The following is a 21994-nucleotide window of genomic DNA, read 5'->3' as shown; positions in this document are numbered from 1 at the left end:
GGCTGAATTAAGAACTTGCTGCTACCTTAGAGATTCATCCCTCCTTCCCTCTCTGCCTGGCTCTATGTTCCTGCTGGGTTGGCCTCAAAGAGCTCAAACAAATGAAATGTTATTCCTCAACAGCATGAAAACTTGAACTAATGCAAAACATGACATGCAGGGAGACTCATTCCCAGTGTGCAATCTCATCCATGTTAAGGACAGGACACTTATCATCATCTCATTTTATGAAGGTTTGGTGAAACCTGTAGCAAAACACCAACACATTTTCAGCAGGGCTCAGGAAAACTCACTGGACTGAAGCCTAAATAATAATAATAAAATAAAAAAGGATGCTGATCTGTTACATGCAGGATGCACAAATAAGAGCATTGCTCCATGAGTCCTGAAGGAACCAGCCCACCACAACCCCAACACAGCAGAGGCAGGCAGGTTCCAGTGACAACTGCCAGAGCCAAAGGCTTGCACCAGGGAAGAAGAGTGGCTGTGCAGATGGAGGGGAGAGGAGGGAAGGGTCAGGTTTCTCCCCTTTGATGACATGGAGTTAGATCAGTTCAGCTGCAACATGTAACTTCATTCTCAAATAGCAAAATGCTCAGCGCCCGTGAAAAAAAACTGAATGTGGGGAAAGAAGTGAGCAGACATTTCACTAAAAGCCACTGGTTTAAAGCAGAATGCTTATTAGTAAATGTTCTAAATGTCTTTATTTTTTTTTTTTAAATCAAGATATGTCAGGGTCACAAAAGTTGGTAGTTAATAATAATCCCACAATTATTTCAGACCTGCTGACTGAATTTCAAAGCACAGCACAAAGAAACCCTGAGTAGAACATGGACAGGGAACTCTCCTATTAAAAGCAATCTCTACTCTCAATGCAGACAGGGGTAGTTAAGGGAACTCAGTTCATGTGGCTCCAATCACATTTGTAATCTTCAGAGAAAGCTCAGCACTACCCCCACCAGCACCCAGCTGGGTTTAAGCCAAAATAAATTTGGCAATAAAGCACAAATACCCTGACTTGGAACTGGATATGGCCAAAGTGTTTGTCCTTATGGAAGGAAAAGGAGTTAGAGACAGAACTCAGCAGCAACACTGTTCTTTGAATTAGGACTCCCAGGGTGCCACCAAGGATCCCCAGTGAAACTGGGAACAAGAAAGGGACCAACTTTGGCTCCTGTACCAGGCTCTGGGCTCCCAACCACCACTTGCAGTGGTTACACACTTCCCTGGCAGCACACTGAGTGAAAATCGATCTGTTAAAGCAGAAGTGACTTTAAAAGGGTCTAAGGAGACAAACCTGGCAGGGTTTCAGGTCACAAAAAGTTAAAATTACACTCTGACAGAAGCCAAGTCAAGACTCCAAAGTCTGTCACTTCTTTGTGAGCTCTCACTTACTCTGTGCTGTGAAGGACTTGATAACAGTTAAGCCTGGAAATGTTTCTCACTTCAGTTACTTGAACAATATACTAAAAAATATATATATTTAAAAAATCACACTCATTCTCCAAAAGCCAGGAAGATAATTACTGAGCTGTAATACAGAGCCATGCAGTTAATCTTACAGAGATGATGGGAGAGCAACCTAACTATGACCACAGAATGACTCTTGGCAGCATAATCTGCATGTGATCAAACAAACAACAGGTTCATAGGATCAAATTAGTGCTTATTTAGCAACGAATTGTACAATCTCAAGTCTCAAGTTCACTTTATGCTTTATTTCACTGAGAGAAAAGAATTCCACATTCCTGACATGCACTCTAGAAATGACAGTGGTGTACAGGCACTGACTCAAACTGGCCACAAATGCTGCCCATGTAACTCCTGGGGTTTAAAGCCATTTATCAGAAGTGGTTTGGGTAATTTTTAGTCACCAAAGGGGGGAAAAAAAAAAAAGAGAAGAAATTACATTGGCTGTTGAATTTCAGGACAGCACACCAGAGACATTCAGTACACACCATCACAGGTGGATGTACCTGTGCTATAACCCCAGGGGAATCCTAAATACAGCATAATCCAACCAACCATCAGCAAGGCCAAGCCTACAAGCCATTCCCCCCATCCTTCCATCACACACGCCACAGAGCCACTTCCTGAACACAACAGGCTCCATTAACAACCAAACAACCCCTTCTCCAAGTACTTCAACCCTGGAAGTAGATGATGGGACTAGATCCATGCTTGGCCTTCTACACAACCCACCTGGCTCAGGAGGACTGAGGAAGTGCAGAAGGAGTAGGACTGACTGGTGCAGCTGCCATAACAATTACTAACAAACAGAGATTGAAGTAAGATGCAAATTCTTTGAAGCACAGGTGTCACTCAAACCATTCTCCCCAAGACAGATCTTTCTTTTGTTAGGACATTCACAAAAGATTCTCCTTTCCAGGTACCAAGATCCATAAGGGCTGAGTACAAATTTCACCTTTAAAACAACTTCACCAGAAGTAACACCCAAGGTCAAAAAAGCCCCCCCACTGACCAGCTGTCATTCATTTTGGCATCTGGAGAACATTTACTTTCTACCAAATACAAACTTCCAATTTCAAGCCCAGCTGAAGGAATTTCTGGCAAAGAAGTCACTACATCAACACATATCTAGAAACTGTTATTTTGCTCAATAAATTGGATATTGTCAAAGAAGGATTACCAATTATTTATTTCTAAAAAGAAGCCACTCGACTAGCTTAGCAGGAAACCTAAAAACACACACTTCAAACAAAGAAGCAACTGGAAATACCACTCTATCACATTTTTGTAGTCTTTCAGTGGGAAGAAGGAAAGAATAGAGACAATACAACAGGCCAATTATCCTGTCATTTTCAGAATCTTTCATGTAAATTTGTCAAGTGGAGTATACAGATTAAATGCAAAATTATTTTCCTACTTACTTTTCAGACACAAAGAAGAGTTTGCCTGTCTGAAAGCTCATCATCTTGCCCATTACCTACTAGTTTAGTTTTAATTTCTATTATCTGCTGAAATCATCATGGCTGCATTGACAACACCAGTAACTCAACTAAGATAACATTCAACAGGTTGAAGCTTCCAGTATAAGACAATTATAGTAATGCAGTTTTATTAATAGAAACACACATTCACTAATACATACATATAAAGGAAAATCTTTATTGCAAATGAATATTTAACACCGATTGTAGGTCAAAACAAAGCTTAACAGTGACTTACCAGGAAGCCTGTTCATGTTGACTCCTTGAGCAGAAAGTCCTATTCCCATGTACCTTCAAAAAAACCAAACAAAATATCAGTCAAGCAAAAGAATGGTCACAGCACACGATTCCCTGAAGCAGAAATACAGCACTAAAATAAACCCAATCCACACAAAAATTACTGAAGAATGACAAAATTACTAAATATTTTCCATTACTTATGTATTTTATTGAATCCCAGATAAAACATTAATGTCCTCTAGTAACTGACAGCTTTCCAATGTACAGCTACAACTCTTTAGCTCTTAATTGGTAGGCAAAGAACTGGACAACAATCAGCAGTTTAATTCCCAATTTGATATTTGTGAGAACTTTTTGCTCATGTATCAGAAAAATCTATTTATATAGGTGATTAACAAGACAGTAAAAAACACCTAAGTGCAGACATAGTATATGAGGACAGATGTCTGTCTAGCCTGATGTACTGTCTCCAAAAATAGCTGACAGTGGATGCAGAGGACAGAGCACTCAGTTGTACTTTCCAAGAACACTCTTTCATTGCTCAGCATGTATTTTACACAACCTCACTTTCTGAACCTTTGTAAGCTCTTTGAAAAGGCAACATCCCACAGCTCCCCCATTCAATTCCTGCCCAACCTATTTTTCATTTGTACTTGCATTTTTAAAATTGGAAGAGAGAGGAAAAGCCTTTCCCTGACAACTTTCTCAAGGATTTTGAAGTCCTGATTCACACCCCCTCCCCAAAAGTTTCTGGCTGTCTAAAAGGCCTAAGGCTGGTTAATCAGAGTCTGCTCAGCTCTTCTCATGGAAGCTCATCTCTACCTCAGTGTTCCTGCTACACTGCCAGTTCTGTAACTGCTTTGAGAAGCAGGGAATAACCAGAGCCACCAGCATCACACAACACAAGCCCAAGGTGATTATTACAGATAACAGCATAATAATGTTCTCTGCTTTGGTTTCTATTCCTCCCCCTCCTGATCTCCATTATTCCATTCATATTTTGACTGCAGATGAGAACTGAACTCACTTTTCCATGAAGTGGGACACAGCTTGACCCTGCACTCTAAGTGGCAGCTCAGAGGCCATTTTTTGTATAAAGTCTGGATTGTTTATTCCACCCTCATAAAAATCATTGTGCACCTATCCAGCAGGACAGTAAGGCAAAGCCAGCCTTCACAAAATCTCCTCTTCCTTACTGCAATACTTATGCACATTCCCATTTTGTGTCTTCTGTTTCTGTTAATTGGCATGGTCTGTAATTTTCTTAATATCCTCTGGTAGTACAGCTCAGGGTTTTTTTTCTCAACACACTCCCATATTTTTAGGTTACTGAGCTTTGAAATTAACTGTTGGGCTCTTGTTCCTGTAAAGGTAAGAATCCAAGCAGGCTACAGGCAGTCTCCTGCTATTCCTTCACTCCATCAGTTTTCTTCCTGTGGCTTCCTTGGCCACCTGCTCCATAAAACATTAACCAGGTATGAAAATAGGATTTCAGAATTTCAGCCCAAAGTTACATTTTTTCAAGTTATGTGTTTAAGTCCCCTGCAGAAACTGTCCCCTGTCCTTGACTTGCCCATCTCAGTCACTGTTAGATGAAAATGGCAGTAACTGATTATTTCTTGTTTACACTGAAATTTTAATCCTTAAGAGATCTACAAGTTTATAAAATCTTGGCCTATAATTATTTTGATAGTACAAAATAGCATTGTTTTGGTGGAAAAATACCTTTAAAATTGTCAACTCCAACTACTGACCAAAACTGCCAAGCTCACCACTGAACCATGTCCCCAAGTGCCACAGCCACTCATCTTTTCAATCCCTGCAGGGATAGTGACTCCACCACTTCCCTGGGCAGTCTATTCCAGTGCTTGACAAACCTCTCCATGAAGAAATTTCCTGCTATCCAACCTAAAACTCCCTGGTGCAACCTCTGGCCACATCCTCTTGTCCCATCACTTGCTACCTCTTCGCAAACAGGGCCAACTCTCTCGTACACTCCACATTTTGGTAGCATGACTTTCTGCATTTCACACCCTTGAAGCCCAGTTGTACATTGCTTTAAAATAAGTCAATCTCTTCTTTCAAAAGAGATGCTCTGTTTCTGAAGTGCACCAGCTGCCAGAGGATCCAGACCCTTCCTCCTGAGACCAACAGAAAAAGCAGACACAGCAAACTGTTGGCGTGCAGTGCATGGAGCAGGATATGGACCACGGTGAGAAAACACAACTCCCTGAGGCACACACACACACACAGGGCCTGATGTGATCACACCAGCTCAACCCACTGTCTTCCTCGTGGCCAAGAAGATGATATCATCCAGGGAAGACTGGCTGCTGATGGCCAGCACAACCCTGAACTCACCCACTGCACACGCAGTGGGAACAGCCCGGCACACCCGCCCCGAGCCCTTCAGCTCCTGAACTCGTGTGCACCTCCAGAAATCCAACAAGGAAGATTCTGCTCTGGTGCAGAGATCTCAAGGATGGAAGAGACTTCAGAGGAAGCACTATGTGGTCTCATTCCTCTGGATCCCTTGTGGGGGAAAAAAACCACAGACACACATCTCTTGTCTGTAATCAAGACTTTTTTAAATGTCACACTCCATAGTCCATGGCTCAGCTATTTCATTCTTTAGAGCTCTTGAATGAAGACAAGATAACCCAAATGATCTGTTCCTGTGTTTATGGGTTGTTGAACTGATCCTTCAAAAGAAACCAGATTATCGTTTAAAAACAAAAACAATAACCACGAGTTTGGTTGACAAACAACATTGTTGCTGTATTAACTCCTTTACTTCAGAATGAGACTCCTTTAAAAGCAAAAAAGTGGCAAGTGAGCCTCTAAACATCCCTGTTTTCAGAGTTCTTCACAAAAAGTTCTCCTGCATTATATCCTGGTTTTAGAGACTCCAACTTGCTTTCCATCCCTGATATGCTGGGAAGGAAAAATATCCCTTTAAAATTTCAGGCCTCTAGCCAGATGTCCCTCAACTAATTTTGGTCAACCTTACTGCTTTTTTAAGCTTAAAAGTTTGTTCTTTCCATTTTTCTCATTGAATAAAATTTAAGCTCTTGGGGTGTGTATCCCTATTGCCTCATCCCTATGTCTAATTTTGTCAGCTGTTTTAATCAGCTCTCTGATCCCCCAATAAAATGTCTTCTTAAACAGTCTCTGTACCATCTCAAAGTATTTACCCTTCTGATTTTATTAGCTGTTCTTAAACAAGTTTCTTCAATTGATAAGGTTTGTTTTCTGGCTTTTTTTGTTGTTGGGTAGTGGATTTTTTTGATGAATACTAAAGTGGCAGGGTCTGGGGGTCTTTTATAGCACTTCTCAAAGGATACCAAAGATGAGTGATTATGGTCAGTGCTGCAGAGCAATTTCTAAACACACCTTTGCTGTAAACATTTTCTGCACTGCTCAGAGCACGAGTCAGAAGTTACATCCTCATGAGCTCCCTGACTCACAAGTCTCTCCACAGCAGGCATTTATGGCATCTAAAAATTCAGCCTCACAGTGTCATCTGACACACATGCATCTGTAAAAAACTGAATTTGGGGATATTTTTACAGTCTTCCAGGCACAATATGGAAGACTTTCTCCTATATCTTCAGGGATTACTCCAGTTCTTCCTTGCCACATTCTTAGTGCACTGGCAGATAAGAGAGTTCTTACCAATTTCTGTATTTCTACTGAGTCTGGAGTGTTCTGCTGCTACAGAGATTTCCTTACTACATGGTGCGTTTTGCTATGTGTTGTTTTCCAACTACATGTGCAAGCAGCCAGGATCCCAGTCCACAGCTACAGCTGCCCTCAGCTCTATGAGAGCAGTGACAACCTCAGTGCCACCTCTGCTCAAGCCTGAGGGGAGCTGTGATTCAAAGAACCCAATTGCTTCAACTCAGTGTAAAAGCACCATCTAAGCCTGAAGCAGTAACACCAGAGAGCTCATTCTGACACGGGCAGGTCTGAAACATTTAGCGAAGACCATTCTGCTTCTCTGGCAGAACCATCCCCACCAACTCCACCAGGTCACATCACCAAGCTCCAGACCTCCTGAATTTGTTGGCTGTGACAAACTGTGTTCAAAGAACAGGACGTGCCTCTTGGCACAGGGAATGTTTCCTATGTCCTGATCTATTTGGCTCAGCTGAAGGTAAAGCACTGTAGAACTGTGGCCACTTTGTCATGTGGTGGTGTCAGATTCCTTCCTTTCAGTATCACACAGCACAACTCCGCTGGCACAGGGCCAGGGGCCAACTCCATCCCTCCTTGTTGCCTGAGGGTGCTTGTCTGCTCCTCTGCCTCTACATCTGCTGCTGTTGACATGAACAGACCTAGAAGTGAGCAGAGAGGACACCTCTGCACACAGCTTCAGCACAATCCCAGCTGCAGCGCTTCCAGGGGTGCCCTTTGTCCCCACCCCTTGCTGGGTCTCTGCTCTGTGTTGCACCACAAGGGTGGCAACGCCAAGGAAAACACTGGAAATTAGAGGAAATAACCTAATTGTCAAACTCAGATAAAACAGGTCATCACCCACTTCAGCTTATCCTGCTTAACTTCATTATTTTCTATGCAGATTGATCCCCCACTTTTGTGTACAGCTAAATCTGATGCACGTAACCAAAGACAAAACTTATACAGTAGTATATTTCCATTTTCAGACAACATAGCTTTAAATTGAGACTGGAAGCTTGTATTTTTATAAAAAGCAAGCACTACAAATCCACAAATTCTAAATTTAAGATTACACTTTAATCTAGATACAAAACATCATGGAAATATGTTGCTAAAAAAAAAGGAACATGACCACAAACCTTCCTGGTTCACAGTTTTTTGCTCTTCAACTTCTGCTCCCATTTAAAGCTCAAGACAAACTTTAAAAATAAGACCATAATGACTGTAGAACTGTAGACAGAATTTGCAGACAACCTAAAATAAAAACAGACTCCCTCACCATGCTGAATTTTAACTTCACAGCCCACAGCTTATATCCAGAACTTCAAATTGTCACAGACTTGACTGCTGGGTCTTGTTTTAGAAAGTGCTACTTTGCTTTTATCATCTACAATCAATTTATGCACCAGAAGTAATGGATGAAATGAGCTTTAAGATCAATAAAGCCCCAGTGGGGAAAAAAAAAAAAAAATCACTCTATACTCTTGAAAATTGGGAAGAAAAAAAATTTAAATTTTCAACTCCACTACCCCCAAAAGCACCAGATGCTTTCTGAACTTCTTGGTGCAAAACAGCTTCTCACTTCATCAATTCCAAATGTTCCAAATCAGTTTTGTGTATGCAACAAATGCAGTACCAGTTAAACAGTATTTGTGGGCATCATCAAGAGCAAACTACTGTCCTTTTGTCTGTTTTTTTTTTTTAAATAACAAATCACTTATTATATTGAATATCATTCAACATAAACCTCTATGCCCTGCCTGTTATCACCCCTGGTTTCAGACCATAATGATGTGGACAGACTCCCTGTGGGGTATCCCTTAAGGGGAGCTCCTTTTTGAGAGATTCAAAGAGCCTCTTAAAAAAAAAAAAAAAAAAAGATGCACAGGAATGTCAGCATTCCAGTGTCAAACTGGAAAAAAAAAAAATTGGGACAATAATACATTTTTATCCATTATGCATCATAGGTAATCTGCAAAGCTAAGCTAAAGTGACCTCCTAAAACCATCTTCTCAGCAGTGAACACTGAATACTTGGACCTGTCCCCCACACCTAACTGAAGCTTCAGAAATGCTGCATCATTAGACCAATTCCAAATAGAGCAGACTGGCAAAAATAAACGCAGACACATGCTGGTGATTCAGTCAGAACAGTCTCGTTTCCACTCACCAGCAGCCTTGGCAGTTACCATAGCACCAAATTTTTCCAGACTCCTACTGCACCTCAGCCCTGCCCAGCACTGGTTGCTTTGAAAATGTGCCTGAATCAGCCACAGCATCAGCTCTGCCTGCCTGATGCGCTCCCTGCCTCTCCTCGGCCTCAGCAGAAGGATGAAGCACGGTGGTAAAAAGCTCTCATGTCAAAAGATGCTGGCTCCACACACAACCAGCAGTACTCCCAGGATTTTTTCCTCTAGGTCTTACAGCACCATGATTGTAAGATTAAGCTCAGTGACACAAAGACACATGTGCTAGGATTAAGCTCAAAGACACAAAGCTTTTTGGGTCCCTGCCCAGCTCCCAAGTACTTCAGAGTGAACACCAACATTAGCTGCTTCAGCACAGTGACTTCCAAACAAGACAGCATTCACTTCTGGCCCCTCAGACAACTTGGGTGGTGGACTCTGCAGTGCAGATGTTTTCAAAGCTGCATTTTAAATCTGTATATTTAAAAAAAAAATATGTAATTTGTTTTTTATTTCTGTCAATAAAAGACTTTCCCTTGGAAAATATATGGAAAACCAAAATGATGACTGCACTTCTGAATTAAAATTTAACTCTTAAAGATATAAAAGATTTCAAATGCAATGACTCAGTCAGGAAGAATTATATATTGTCACTGGGCAGAAATCATCTGAAAAACAATGAGAAAAGTATTTCACAGGAGTGACAACATCTGACTGACCCAAACTGAAACAAAGAGACCTCTTAATGAGGCTGCTCTAAGCATTACAGTCACAGAAGTAGGGGAGACACTGATGGCTGTGTTCAGTTTGTCCCAGAAGGAGAATCCACCCATATGAGAAGCAATTCTTGGAGTCAAAAGATGTTTCTCCAGAACAAACATGATACTCAGAGAACCTGCCAAAAAGACAACGTAAGAAAAGGTTTTTTTGTGTAGTTTAAAGCTACTTTGTATGAGCAAACCCACAAAAATCCTAGTGAACCCAGCAGAAAACCTTCAGAACAGACCTGCCTTTTGACAGCAAGTGGCTAATGCTGAAATTCCAGGATTTGCATCTATTTGGCTTTTCCAGTGCAGGACTGAAGAACTATTGAGTAGAACAGAGGAGAACACAGCAACAGAACTCATGCAGACCTGTACTACATTCTTCAGTTTCAGAAACCCCAGGAGCAAAGATCATCCCCATGGAAAGCACCCAGCACTTGGGAAGCACTGCTGTGTGCCAAATAAAGGCAGGGCAGAAGGAGGGAAAAAGCAATTAGCCCATGGTCCTCACTGCACAAGCAGTATACTTGAAACAAAAGGAGCATTTCTTTCCTTAAAAAGCTGCAAGACTTTCTCCAATGAACTTGGACTGAGTGCTCATCTCTAACACTAGCTGACAATTAGCAAGGCAGATTTATTAAGGCTCTGCCAAGAGAAGGAAGACAGTATAAATAATAAATACAGGTTTCCCCTGTATTTATTGTTTAACCTGTTGAAGGTACCAAGTCAGGATGGTGAAACAATCCCTGCCACTCTTCTTTCAAGTGGCTGTGAGGTTCACCCAGATGGCAGACAAAATTCAACCCATCTGAAAGCTGGGGAAACAAAGGGGGAAATGAATACATTGGTTTAGCATTGGCTGGGTAACAGCCACCAGCCCAGAACTCTTCTTTCCTGAGCCAGTCCCACCCTGGCACAGTACAGGAGGCTGGAACGAGACTGCCAGGGATGCCAACAGGCACCAAGGTCCAAACATGAAAGAGTTAAGACCAGAGAGGTTAAATAATTTGTTTTGAAGGCCATGACTTCCACTAAAGCAGTCATTCCCTGCTCAGTTGTGAACCAACACTAACACGACAGGGGTAGAAATTCCTGGGATTGGCATTTTATTTTGGCTCAGCCAAAGCCAAGCAATCCTGCTGAGCCACGAGTTAAACAAGGGATGCCTCACTCTTCCACGGGTCTGTGATTCAAAGGCTTCCTGTATCCTGCAGATTTTTCTAATAACCACACCTATGTGGTAGGAATCCTGTCCTCCCAGCTATCACGCACCCCACTCTTTCAACATGCACAGTTAAATCTAAAATAAACAAACTAAATTATGAAGTTAGAGGTGAATAATACACCACACTGGTGGCATTTCAGAGACTTTCACAGTCTCTTGTTGCAAAGCTCTGAACTATCATTCTTGTCTGAGGTGGGTCCTGACTTCATGCCAGGTTTAAAGAGTGGTTAGAAATGATAACCCTTATCAACTCACCACTTGAAACCACATTGTGGCAGCTCTGGTGGGGGAAGGGGAACACTGTTTTAAGGCAGTGAAAAAACAAGTTACATCTGCTTAGAAAAATTACCTATAGCTTATAAAATACAGGATTCTAACAGTCTCCAATTCCTCAGTCTAACAACAAATATTTTGGAACTACTTCACAATGGAACATAATCTCTAGAGTGGAAGTGGTTCTGGTTTTATTTGTGTGTATTGTGCTGTTCTGTGATGGTGCTTCAGAAACAGCACTGATGGGCTCCAGGAAGAATCCCAATTCCCCAAGAAGAGGTCAGTAAAGACAAACTATGCAAGGCTGAAAAGAAGGGGATAAAGGGAAGAAATATTTTAAGAGCTCATTAAAAACAACTACAAGTATCCTGAGGCAAGGAGGAGTCCATTGTACAGCAGCCCTTGGAAAGGCAGAGAATCCTTAAAAGCTGAAGACTGTGCAAGGGAAGGTGAGTGAGCAGGACAAAACTGAGAGGCAGCAATCTGGTAACATAACAGATCTTCTCAGGGTGGTTATGAGTAATTAGTGATAAAATGACAAGAGGAAGAATGAAAAGCTATTTTTGACAGAACAAGGTATCATATTCCCAGCTCCCTTCTAATTTTAGGAACACATTCAACTGGTATCTGCCAGCTGTAAGAAGGGCCAAACTGTCCCTTTTCTGTGCTACCTTCAGGAAAGGAAGACTGATGATGTAGATTAACAATGTTTGTAGGAACGCTGAAAGATGGAAAATACAGAGATGAAGACTTATCTGAGCACCATTCAAGAAAGAAAAGGCACAATACAAGCACCATCAGGGTAAAATCACCACTAAAATCTGTCAAGAATAACCAGTTTCTCCATCTGCTACCCCAAGCATCACCACTTCCAACAGAACCCCAAACCCTGTGGTCAAATGCAAATGCAGCTGAAGCAGAGGTGTCCCAGCAATTTGTTATTTTTTTCACTCTTGGCAGCTGACTCGTTCTCCAAGTCAGCTGATATCCAACAAAGTTCACACACAAACCATCTCAGTGGCAAATGGTGCCTAAAGTCTGGGAACAGCACAAAGCATTACTGACACTCATTCTCTGATTATTTATTCTGGTTACACCCAACTGAATAAGTAGGATTTTTGTTCAGGTTGTCCTGCTGATTAGCAAACCTCACTTCCAAATGCAATGTTTATAGTCACTGAAAATATATTAGGGAAGTTAAACAGGTTTCCATGACTGAAAGGACTTAAGATTGTTTGATTGCCAGTCTAAGTTACAGAACATTTTTTTCTGCCATGAACAAAGCCTACAAAACAGTAAAAAATTATGCTAAGAGTTACCACAAATGTCTAACAGAAAGGCATCCAAAAGAGGGCAAGTCATTTAAAGACTGTTTCATTCTGGTGACTAATCTTGCATTTCAGTCCATCATAACAGACAGCCAAATTAAAAATGCACCCTGAGCCCCAGTTTTTCTTCTGAAAAACAGGGGGAACAATATAAATGCAATACCTAAATCAGAAGAAAACACTTCTCCACCAGCTAGCTGTCTCTTAGGGTGCAGTCTCACATCCTTAAAGGCTAATTTCCTGTGGTTTAGGCTTGGATGGTAACAATTCCTATGAAAGGAGGATTTCTTTCCTCCTAATAATAATTAATGAAATTACAGAAGGAAGTAGCTACAACATTTACATAAGATCTGGAGGGGATTAATTATGTGGAAAACATCTCAGATAAAAAGTAACACCTGAAGTTGTAAGAGATGTACTGGTGAAATAAGAACACTTTCTCTTTAAACAGCAGCAGAGAGTCAGAGCTGGGGCGAGTGCTGGGAAAGCACCACACACTGAACTCACAGATCTTTACACACTGACATCCCCACAACAAGGGACAAAGGCTTCATGTGGACCAGGGCATCAATACAAAGAACTTGTAAACAAGCAGGCAGATTGTAGTGTGGAAACAGAGATCCAGTCTTATATCACAGGTACAATGTAAATCCCATTGCTAGAAGAGCAGTATAAAAATGAATCTGGCCACAGAGTCAACAGAACACAACTAACACAATTCGGCTTCAGTGGAGAGCTGAAGAAAAATAGTCAAAGCTTCACACTGGATGATAAATTCTTCAGCAGTTCATAATTTTAAGGCTTCTCAAGTGAAAGAAAAAGGTTTTCCCTGAATAAAAGTTATCCAGCTTACAAAAGTTATTATTAAACAGAATTCCTTAGATCTGCAAGTTTATAATATGTAAATAATTAGTTCTGTCGTTTAACTGCAAACATATTCTGAAGAACTGAGCATAGTAATGTTTTACATATATTCTAAAGATGTTGAGTTTGCTTATGTCACTTTTCTATAACAGATACTCAAAAATAGCAAAGGGAGAGGGGACAGAAAAAATAACCAAACAAAAATAACCCCTTCCCAAAATTTTTCTTTACCGTGCAAAATTTCATAAGAAGCTGAACAAAAAACCCCAACAACAGCAAAAATAATTATCACAGTCTGAAATCTAGGAAATCTCAGACATACCTAAATCCACCCATCACAAGTGGAAAAGTCACATATCACCACCACTGCTTCCATTTCACTGCCTTATTTTACAAATAATTTTAATGATAAATTGATACTCAACTATCACAATGGATGGCCCATGATACTGCTACAAAACACTCCAGTGTTTAAATTTCCACAGTTTAAATCTCCACTTCACTGATAAAAAAAAGAAAGGAATTAAAAAAGCTATCAACTGCAAATCAGATATTCCAACCTCATGACTCCTTTACACTGACAAGCTGCTCTCAATATTACTCCCTTTCAGAAGAGCGTAGCAGAACAATGACAAAGAAATAACAACTTGTGTGAGGTGTCATCAACTGACACAAAACCTCTGCAGAAACTGAGGCTCTACACCTGAGAGCACCAAGGCACAGCTGGTGGCTGAGCAAGAAGGACTTGCTTGGGCAATCTGCAAATGGGAGCCAGGCAGGAACTGTTTATGGAATCTACTTGGGGGCTTTATTTATGTGTTGGGTTGTTTAAATGAGTGTCTGCAGAACAGCATAAATTCAAACAAGCAGACCTACCTGCAATCAGAACAACCCCCTCTCTGTGCTGGTTTTGGATTCTTGGAAACCAGGATGGAAAAAAATAAAAAGGGGGGAGGAAATCAATTATTTACAGGCTTACCAGTAACAAATCAGGGATCGCACAAGAAATCCTCAGTTCCTGTAGAATATCCCTTACCCCTCCCTACAGCCACATCCAGACAGGCACTCCAAGGTGTCTGAGCTTAAGCAGCCAGTGCTGTCAGAGCTCTCCATGGACAGGCCCCTGTCAGCATCTGGAAGCCATTAGAGAACACGAGCAAAAGGCTTTTCACAGAGCCATCACACTCACCATATGCTGAGGAGAAATGGAAAGTTGGCAAGCAGAAACGTAAGCAAGGAAAAGGGGCAGATGATTTGTTACTAATGTACAGACTGCAACCAACCAACACATTTGACCTTTATTTTTCTTTTTCAGTCAAAGAGAAACTAAGCTATTTTTAAGTCTGGCTTATGGCACTTGTGTATGAAAGCTAAAGGAAGATTTAAAATAAACTATGGTATGGACTAAGCTGATTAGCTCTTCAGCCACTCTCCTCAAAGAACTCTTTCCTCCCTCTCCCAGAAAACTGTCCTCGACCTAAGCTAGTGCTGACCAACATCTCTGGACAACAGGCTGCACAGCTCAAAGCAACTGTGGAATGGTGCTGGAAGAAGGCTACCAGCATTTCCTGTGACTTATGTCTTTCAGCTTCCCTCTCCTGCCTTTCTGGGTCCCCACCTAATGCAGAAATCACTGTTTCAAGTACTGATCCAGCAAAAAGACTGCGAGCACAACTGAGCTCACGACACAGTCACTAGTGCTGGCACACAAAAACACATCATGTTTTTGAAAAGCCATACTGAGATGCTTCCTGGGATGGCTCAAAGTCCTCATGAAACTACTGGGCTGCCCTGGCACCTCCTCTGCCCACAGAGCACACTTGCTGTGTCTGCACAGAGTCACTCTGGGCAGGCAGTGGCTCTGTCCCCACCAGGGAGGTCAGGATGCCAGCACAAAGTAGCACCCATGAGTAAGCAGCTGTCCAAGAGCAAACCTTCCCAGAAAAGACAGCAAAGGCAATCCACAGGCTGCTGGGCTGTCTGTTCCAGGAGCAGCTCAGAAATGGAGAGGAGGCAGCAGGACAGGTGACTTCTGCCAGAATTCAGAAGCCATGCATCATCAGGGTTGGCCTCTGGAGTGTCCTCCGCAGTCACACTGCATCACAACCCAGCACGTGGCTGGGGGAGGTAAAACCAGTCAGGAAACCAAACCGGTGGTCAGGAACACACAGTGTCACCCACAGACAGCTCACGTTGCCCCAGCACAAAGAGGACAAGGATGACTTGTCCTTCTGAGTCACAACAGCCTCTAAGTTGTAGGCTGGCTGCCCTACCCTGATGAGTCTCTCCCTGTTCCTGTTTACCAAGCAGAGATCATGGAGTGGGGAAACAGAGGCTGTGAGATGTGCTGACAAATCACCACCAAGCAGAACCACGTATTGGAGAGAGAGAGGACAAGAGTTCAGGGCTTCAAATACTGCTAAGGTTGAACTGTTATGAACAGCACAGGGATAAAAGCCTGAGTTATTTGTGGCAGCTCAGGAACAGAGGAGTCACGGGCATTTCTGCCAATCTGCTCATATGAGGAATGCTGGAAGCAAGCCATCCACAGATTCATGGAGAGGTTTGGACAGGAAGGGACCTTGGGACATTCTTTCTTCACCCTTCTGCTCAAAGCATAAGTAACTCTGAAACTTCTATCAGGCAGCAGACTGAGGGCTCTCCCAGGCAAATTTGGTGAGGAAGATGCCAGTGCCCCTCCAGGCATCCTGTTCAGGTGCACAACCATCTTCACAAAGGAAAGCTCCTTCTTATGTCCAGCTGGCATTTCCCTTGCCACAACTTGTGACCCACTGCCTCTTGTCCTTTTATTTCAGTTGACAACACTCAGGAGACAAGCACACAATGGCTCAGGAATTAACTACCAGCAAGTCTTAAAACAAAACTGTTCAACACATTTTGAATGGAACTGAGGGTTGCTGCAATCCTACCTTTTTGTCTCCCAGCTCAGGCCATCCCTTTATTGACTTGCCTTCAATTAATAAAGGGAACCCTGAAAAGTAGACCCCAAAAAAAGGAGGAGTAATTTCTAACAGTGACATCAATAGATGAAATCATCATCCATTATCTTCTGGCCAGCTTTCCACAGCTATCTCCCTGAACCAGCTCACCACAAGACAGGGTAGCAGTGAATCCCACAGCCCTGACATGTATCATCCCAAAGTGCTGTGGAACCACTCCCTGTGTGCTCAGCACAGACAAGGAGGTGACAGGAGGCCTGGGACTAGAGACTGCAAACTCAGTTCTCCTCTGCTCTCTGAGGATAAGAACTATCTCTCCCTTCAAGAAGTAGCAACAGATCAACAGACTGACAGATCTGATTTGTTCCATGTTACCTAGAAACCTGGTCAAGACAATTTTTCAATGGTATCCAGGCAGCCTCTCCTCTTCCAGAAAAAAACCAAAACAAAACTGCACAAAAATAAGTATTAATTAAGACTAAATCCACTAGGACAAAAAATAGCTACCATTCAACTAAAAGTAAGTTTGAAACACACTTGTCCTTCTCAAAGGACTGTGGTTTCATCTCATGAACAGTGGAAAATCCAAAGCTAAGAAAACCTGATCAGTCTTAAAAGTTTCTTACATACACCAAATGGACCTTTTGGATGCTGTACTTGCTTTGAAATATCCACCAGTAAAGGATTTTACCAATGCTGAGGCAGAAAAGTCCAATGATGGCAGAGTTTTATAAATCATTTTGTTTGCTTCTCTAACAAAAGCACCTTTCTGGGGCAGGTGCATTAGGCACAGGGGAGACGGGGCAGTGCAAAAGAGGAAGTTTTTCTAGCAGCTGTGGCAGGGCAAAGCAATTTGTGCTGCAGTCCCTCCCTCCCTCTTCCCCTGCACTGGCTCTGGGGTGAGCACAGGAGTTCTCAGCCTGGAAAACAGGGCAGGCAGGGATGTGTGTTTTGACTGCTAGGATATGATGTGGTGGGAGCAAAGAGGAGAGAACCAGAGCATACTGGTTTTAAATCCCCTCAGCCCAATGAAAAACAGGGGAGAAGTTAAAAAGGTGGTCCTGACACCTGAGTCATCTCCATAGCTCAGGTTTCTCTCCCACAGTGGCATCACCAATCCAAAATGGCACTGCCTAATGCCAACTCAATGAGCCTCTTATCAGAACAAGTCACACACAGGCAACATCCCTTGGCAGGCTGCAAAAGGCATCGTGTGAGCTTTGGGATTTTTCCTTCTCCATAAAGAGCCACTGGGAGCTTCTATCCCATTTTTTATCATAAACCTTAGTTTCTGTTGTTTATTAGCAAGTGTCAGTATCTAACCAGAGTGCAGTGCCCTAAACTAACAATGCTGAGCACAGAAAGACAACAGCTTTGAGCAAAATCAGACTCCTCAACACTTCCTGAAATTCACTTCACCAAAGCCTTTCTTGAGTAAGTCTTGTTTCGAAACCAAATCACTCATATTTTAAACCTAAATGTGAAATGCCATCACAAACTCCAGAAGGAGATAGACAGGGAATAACTGCACATCCTTACCTCACACACAAGTCAAATAACCAGCTCTAGGGCAGAGGCTGAAATACCCATTCTGAAAATGAGCTCAGAAGGATTCCTCTTCCTCTCCCCTTGCTAAAGTGTTGTTCCTAGGGACAGGCTTTGCCACTTACACTGCTTGAGAACTTCATTCCCTCAATCCCTTCTTTGGATGTCCAATCCTTTAAAAGGAAGTCACCACGATGGAATCAACACTGGGGAGCCTCCCCAGAAGAGATCTCTGCCACAGTTCACTAGCACAACACACTGAGCCTCCAGCAGGAACAAATCAAACTATTAAAGGTGAGATACACAAAATCACCTTCTCAAGTGACAGGCAGGCAGCAGCTACAGTGGAAATTCACAACCACAAATCCCCAGCACCACCCTGTGAGAGACAAAAGCTGGATCTGTCTCCACCAGCAAAAGGAAAACAAGGCACAGGAATGGCTGAGACATCAGAGAGGCTCTCAAAGCCTCACCACTGCCTGACCTCAGATCAGAGCTATCAGCAGCTCCTGTTCAGGTTGTTGTGCTAACACACATGGGTCTGTCTCTTTGGAATTAATTATTCCTGGAAAGTCACTGTAATTACAGAATACAATAAAAACAACAAATCATTAATACAGAAAACTCTGATCTTGGGAGACAAGCAGAAAATTCCATTATCTCCCTTTAAGATTGATCCAGACTGCAGTAAAGATTAAGAGCTGTTCAGTGACCTTTTCTAATGTGATTTCTTTGGAAAATTGTCTTGAAGCTCACTGCGAACTATTTCAGTTTTAGCAGTTACATAAACTAATCAAGGGCAGTGTTTCAAAACAGACAAGCAGTTAATAGCCAGGTCAGTGAAATGAAGGAATAAGGATGGTCTTCTCCCTGCATTTATGAGGAATTCAGCCCAACATTCACCTTTGCAGATAACCTAGTAATTATCAAGGGCCTAAATGCAGCACAAACTGAGATCCTTCCAAGCCCCTTTACAAGTAGGCCACTTCTCAGTTCAACAATGAGAGCAAAAAAATTCAACTGCAACAAGTTGTCACTTTGCTTTGGTTTTCAGTAGGAACATCTGCTGCCTTCCCCACAACCCTTAAACTGGTCAGAGTTCAAATGTCACACCTGAAGGACTGGATTAATTAATTACACCCAATCCCTCCTCCTGTGTGGCTTTCCCTTCCAGATAACATCCCTGCCATATTCATCCCTTAACAATAAACAATGCCAGGGCCATCCACACAGAGCAGGCTGACACCTTCATAATGAGTAAAAATTAAATCCACGTTAACAAGAGTACTCCAGACCTTGTTAGCAATGCCCCTTTACTGCTTTCCCCAGTGCTCCAGTACTCTTCACCACATCAACACCACTGCAGCAGTCCAAAATTAAGCTCAAGGCTCCTCCCTTCTGCTTCATTTCATTTCTGAGGCATCACAATCCCAGAAACCAGAGTGACCAGACCTTGCCAGCAAGAAGAAAACCTATCTTAATTCATATTGCACCAGAGACCCCCAGTTTACTGAATGTTTTCAGAAGTGCCCATCTCCAAGAGCTCAGGACACAGCTGTGCCAGTGCCTCTGCTTCCAGGGCATTCCACCTCATTGACATCCATTCAGCAGGAGACAAAACCTGCCCATGCTGAGCCTGCCTGCTGCACCCAGCAGCCACGGGACCTGGAACCCTCCCGGAAAGGAGGCCAGAGTCCAGCAGAGCTGCCAGACACACATCCCCAGGCACTGAGCTGCAACGAGGCACTTACCCATCTCTACCTTTACTGACGATCTTCACTTCAAAGTAATAAATGCCACAGGCTGCAGGGATGGGGTGAGTGGCCCTGACCGAGGCAGCATCTTTGTGATTTTTACCGTGACCTAAGAAAGAACAGAAATGTGAGTACTGAGGGGATCTGGCCTCTCACATATCCTGATCTAAAGCCTCGCTATCTGAAGCCAGCAGGGATCTGTTTCTACACGGAGCCAGCCATTTAAAGCACACGTTCCAGAAAACCAGCATATACAACAACTCTGCACTGCCACCAAGAACAATTCCTACAGCACAAGCTTTTCAGTTTTCCCTTTGTTTTCACTATGAAGTTTTTGAGAAAGACTCTCAGCACCACCTCTCCCCCTCCCCACAGGCATAATTTGAAGACCAATGTACACAGACAGAAGACAAAAATGATTACACAAGAAGGGAATGACATCAGTGTTTACTAGCCAGGCTGGAAAAGGAATAATCACTTCTCCGCTGGGTGGGTAGGGAGAACAGCTCCAACAGCGAGCAAGGAAAACATCGCACCGAAGTCCGTGAGCAGCTCTTTGGTGCCAACCCGAGCAGCCAAAGCCCCAGTTACGCAGCGTGTCGGGGCCACCCGAGCCCCCGGCTGGGTTTTAAGCGGGACGACAGAGTAAACACACGGTCTGCCCGCACCGGGCCCGGGCGAGCACACAGCACAGCGTTATATAAGGCCACACACTCCGCCCGGGAGAGCCCCCGGCTCCGCCGCGCCTCCGCTGCCGAGCGCGGGCAGCCCGGCCCGAGCAGCCCCGCCGGGGCCCCGGGCCGAGCAGGAGCCCGGAGCGCAGCGCCGCCCCCGGCGGCCCCGCGGAGCGGCCGGGCCGAGGGCCACGCCGGGGCCGTCCCGCTCCGGGCCGAGCCGAGCCCGGCGCCGCCGCCCCAGCCCGGCACCTTTGTAGTGGACGCGCAGGTTGCCTTGCGAGAGGCCGATGTAGTTGTACTTGTCCTTGGGGCTCCAGGAGCGCGGCAGCGGCGTCTCGTCCTGGTTGACGGCGGGGTAGAGGCGGCGGAGGCGCCGGCTCAGCTCCTGCTCCTCGGGCGGCCCCGGCGGCGCCGCGTCCCCGCCGTGCGGGCTCCCCGCGCCCGCCTCCGCCATCTTGGACCCGCTTTGTGTCAGCGGGCGGGGAGCGAGGCCCGGCCGCGGCCGGCAGCCAATGGGCTGCGAGCGTGCCCACAATGGGGCCGCGCCGCCCGACGGGAAGCGCAGTCCGCGTCACTCCTGCCCGCCCGTCACTGTCTCTCGCCGAGACTACAACTCCCGAGAGGCGGAGCACGCAAAGCCCCGTCCCCCCTTCGGCGCGCTGCACGGTGGGAACCGTGTCCCCGTTCCACTCTGCTCCCCTCAGTGTCGCAGGGGCCGAGACTACCACTCCCAGCGTGCTCCGCGACAGCGCGGAGCCCAAGAGCCGCCCAGGGCTTGCAGGCGCTCGCCGGCCGCCTCCGCTCACGGGCCGGTTTCGGCCGCCGCGCGGCGCCCGCGCGTCAGGCACTGCGTGGGCAGCTATGGCGGCGCGCGAGGGGGTCCTGCGGGCGTGGCCGTTGCCATGGGGACGGGTAAACGGAGCGCGCGCCATGGCGGAGCGGGCCGGGGACGAGCGGCGGCTCCGCGCTGCAGCGGCACCCGCCGAGCCCCCTGCGCTCCGCAGCTGCATCCACACGGCTACGCAGTCGTTGTATGGGTTTTGTTTTAAATACAATTGTGCCTTGAGAGTACACTACAAAAACGTGAACTACTGCTGTGAAGCCACGGCCAGCAGGAAGAAAAACAAGAGCCTTGAGCAGACTTGGAGTATGAGTTCATTCTTCTGGGTATGACACACATAATTCCATGTTTCCATTCTTTTTCCATGTCTCCATAGCAATAACAGGCCCTTGTCATCATTCCAGAGCCATGACTGTGGGAGCAACTGCAGGCCTGCTTAAGGCAAGAGCTGCATTCTCTTATCTGCAAGTGAGCTCACAGGTCTGACTCAAGCTGCTCTTGACAGAATGATCTTCCTTTCCTTGAGAGAATATTTATGTAATTATATATTCATATATTTAGAGTTGATATATTTATATATTTTATACAATATATAAATTTTATAATATGATATCATATATAATATATATGATATATATTATATATGATATATAAAATATATAACATATATATATTTACAATATAATACATTATAATACATTTTCATATA

General features: G+C 44.1%; 1 protein-coding gene across 2 annotated transcripts in view; it reads right to left on the bottom strand.

Moving 5' to 3' along the window:
- The window catches only part of RANBP10 (RAN binding protein 10), a 66505-nt gene extending 45461 nt beyond the window's left edge, over positions 1 to 21044 (bottom strand). The window contains exons 1-3 of one of the 2 annotated variants that reach the window (XM_041459008.1): positions 20694 to 21044; positions 19765 to 19876; positions 3190 to 3242 (exon numbers count right to left, since the gene is read on the bottom strand). In XM_041459008.1, coding sequence (XP_041314942.1) covers positions 3190 to 3242; positions 19765 to 19876; positions 20694 to 20898 — 370 coding nt within the window. In that variant the 5' untranslated portion in view covers positions 20899 to 21044. The remainder of the gene's footprint in view (positions 1 to 3189; positions 3243 to 19764; positions 19877 to 20693) is intronic. The other variant, XM_041459007.1, reaches the window with a different exon arrangement.
- Positions 21045 to 21994: the final 950 nt, after the last annotated feature.

This window comes from Pyrgilauda ruficollis, unplaced genomic scaffold (genome assembly GCF_017590135.1).
Source record: "Pyrgilauda ruficollis isolate IOZ18807 unplaced genomic scaffold, ASM1759013v1 scaffold13, whole genome shotgun sequence".
NCBI lineage: Eukaryota > Metazoa > Chordata > Aves > Passeriformes > Passeridae > Pyrgilauda > Pyrgilauda ruficollis.
This window is presented reverse-complemented; position numbering and strand designations above follow the sequence as displayed.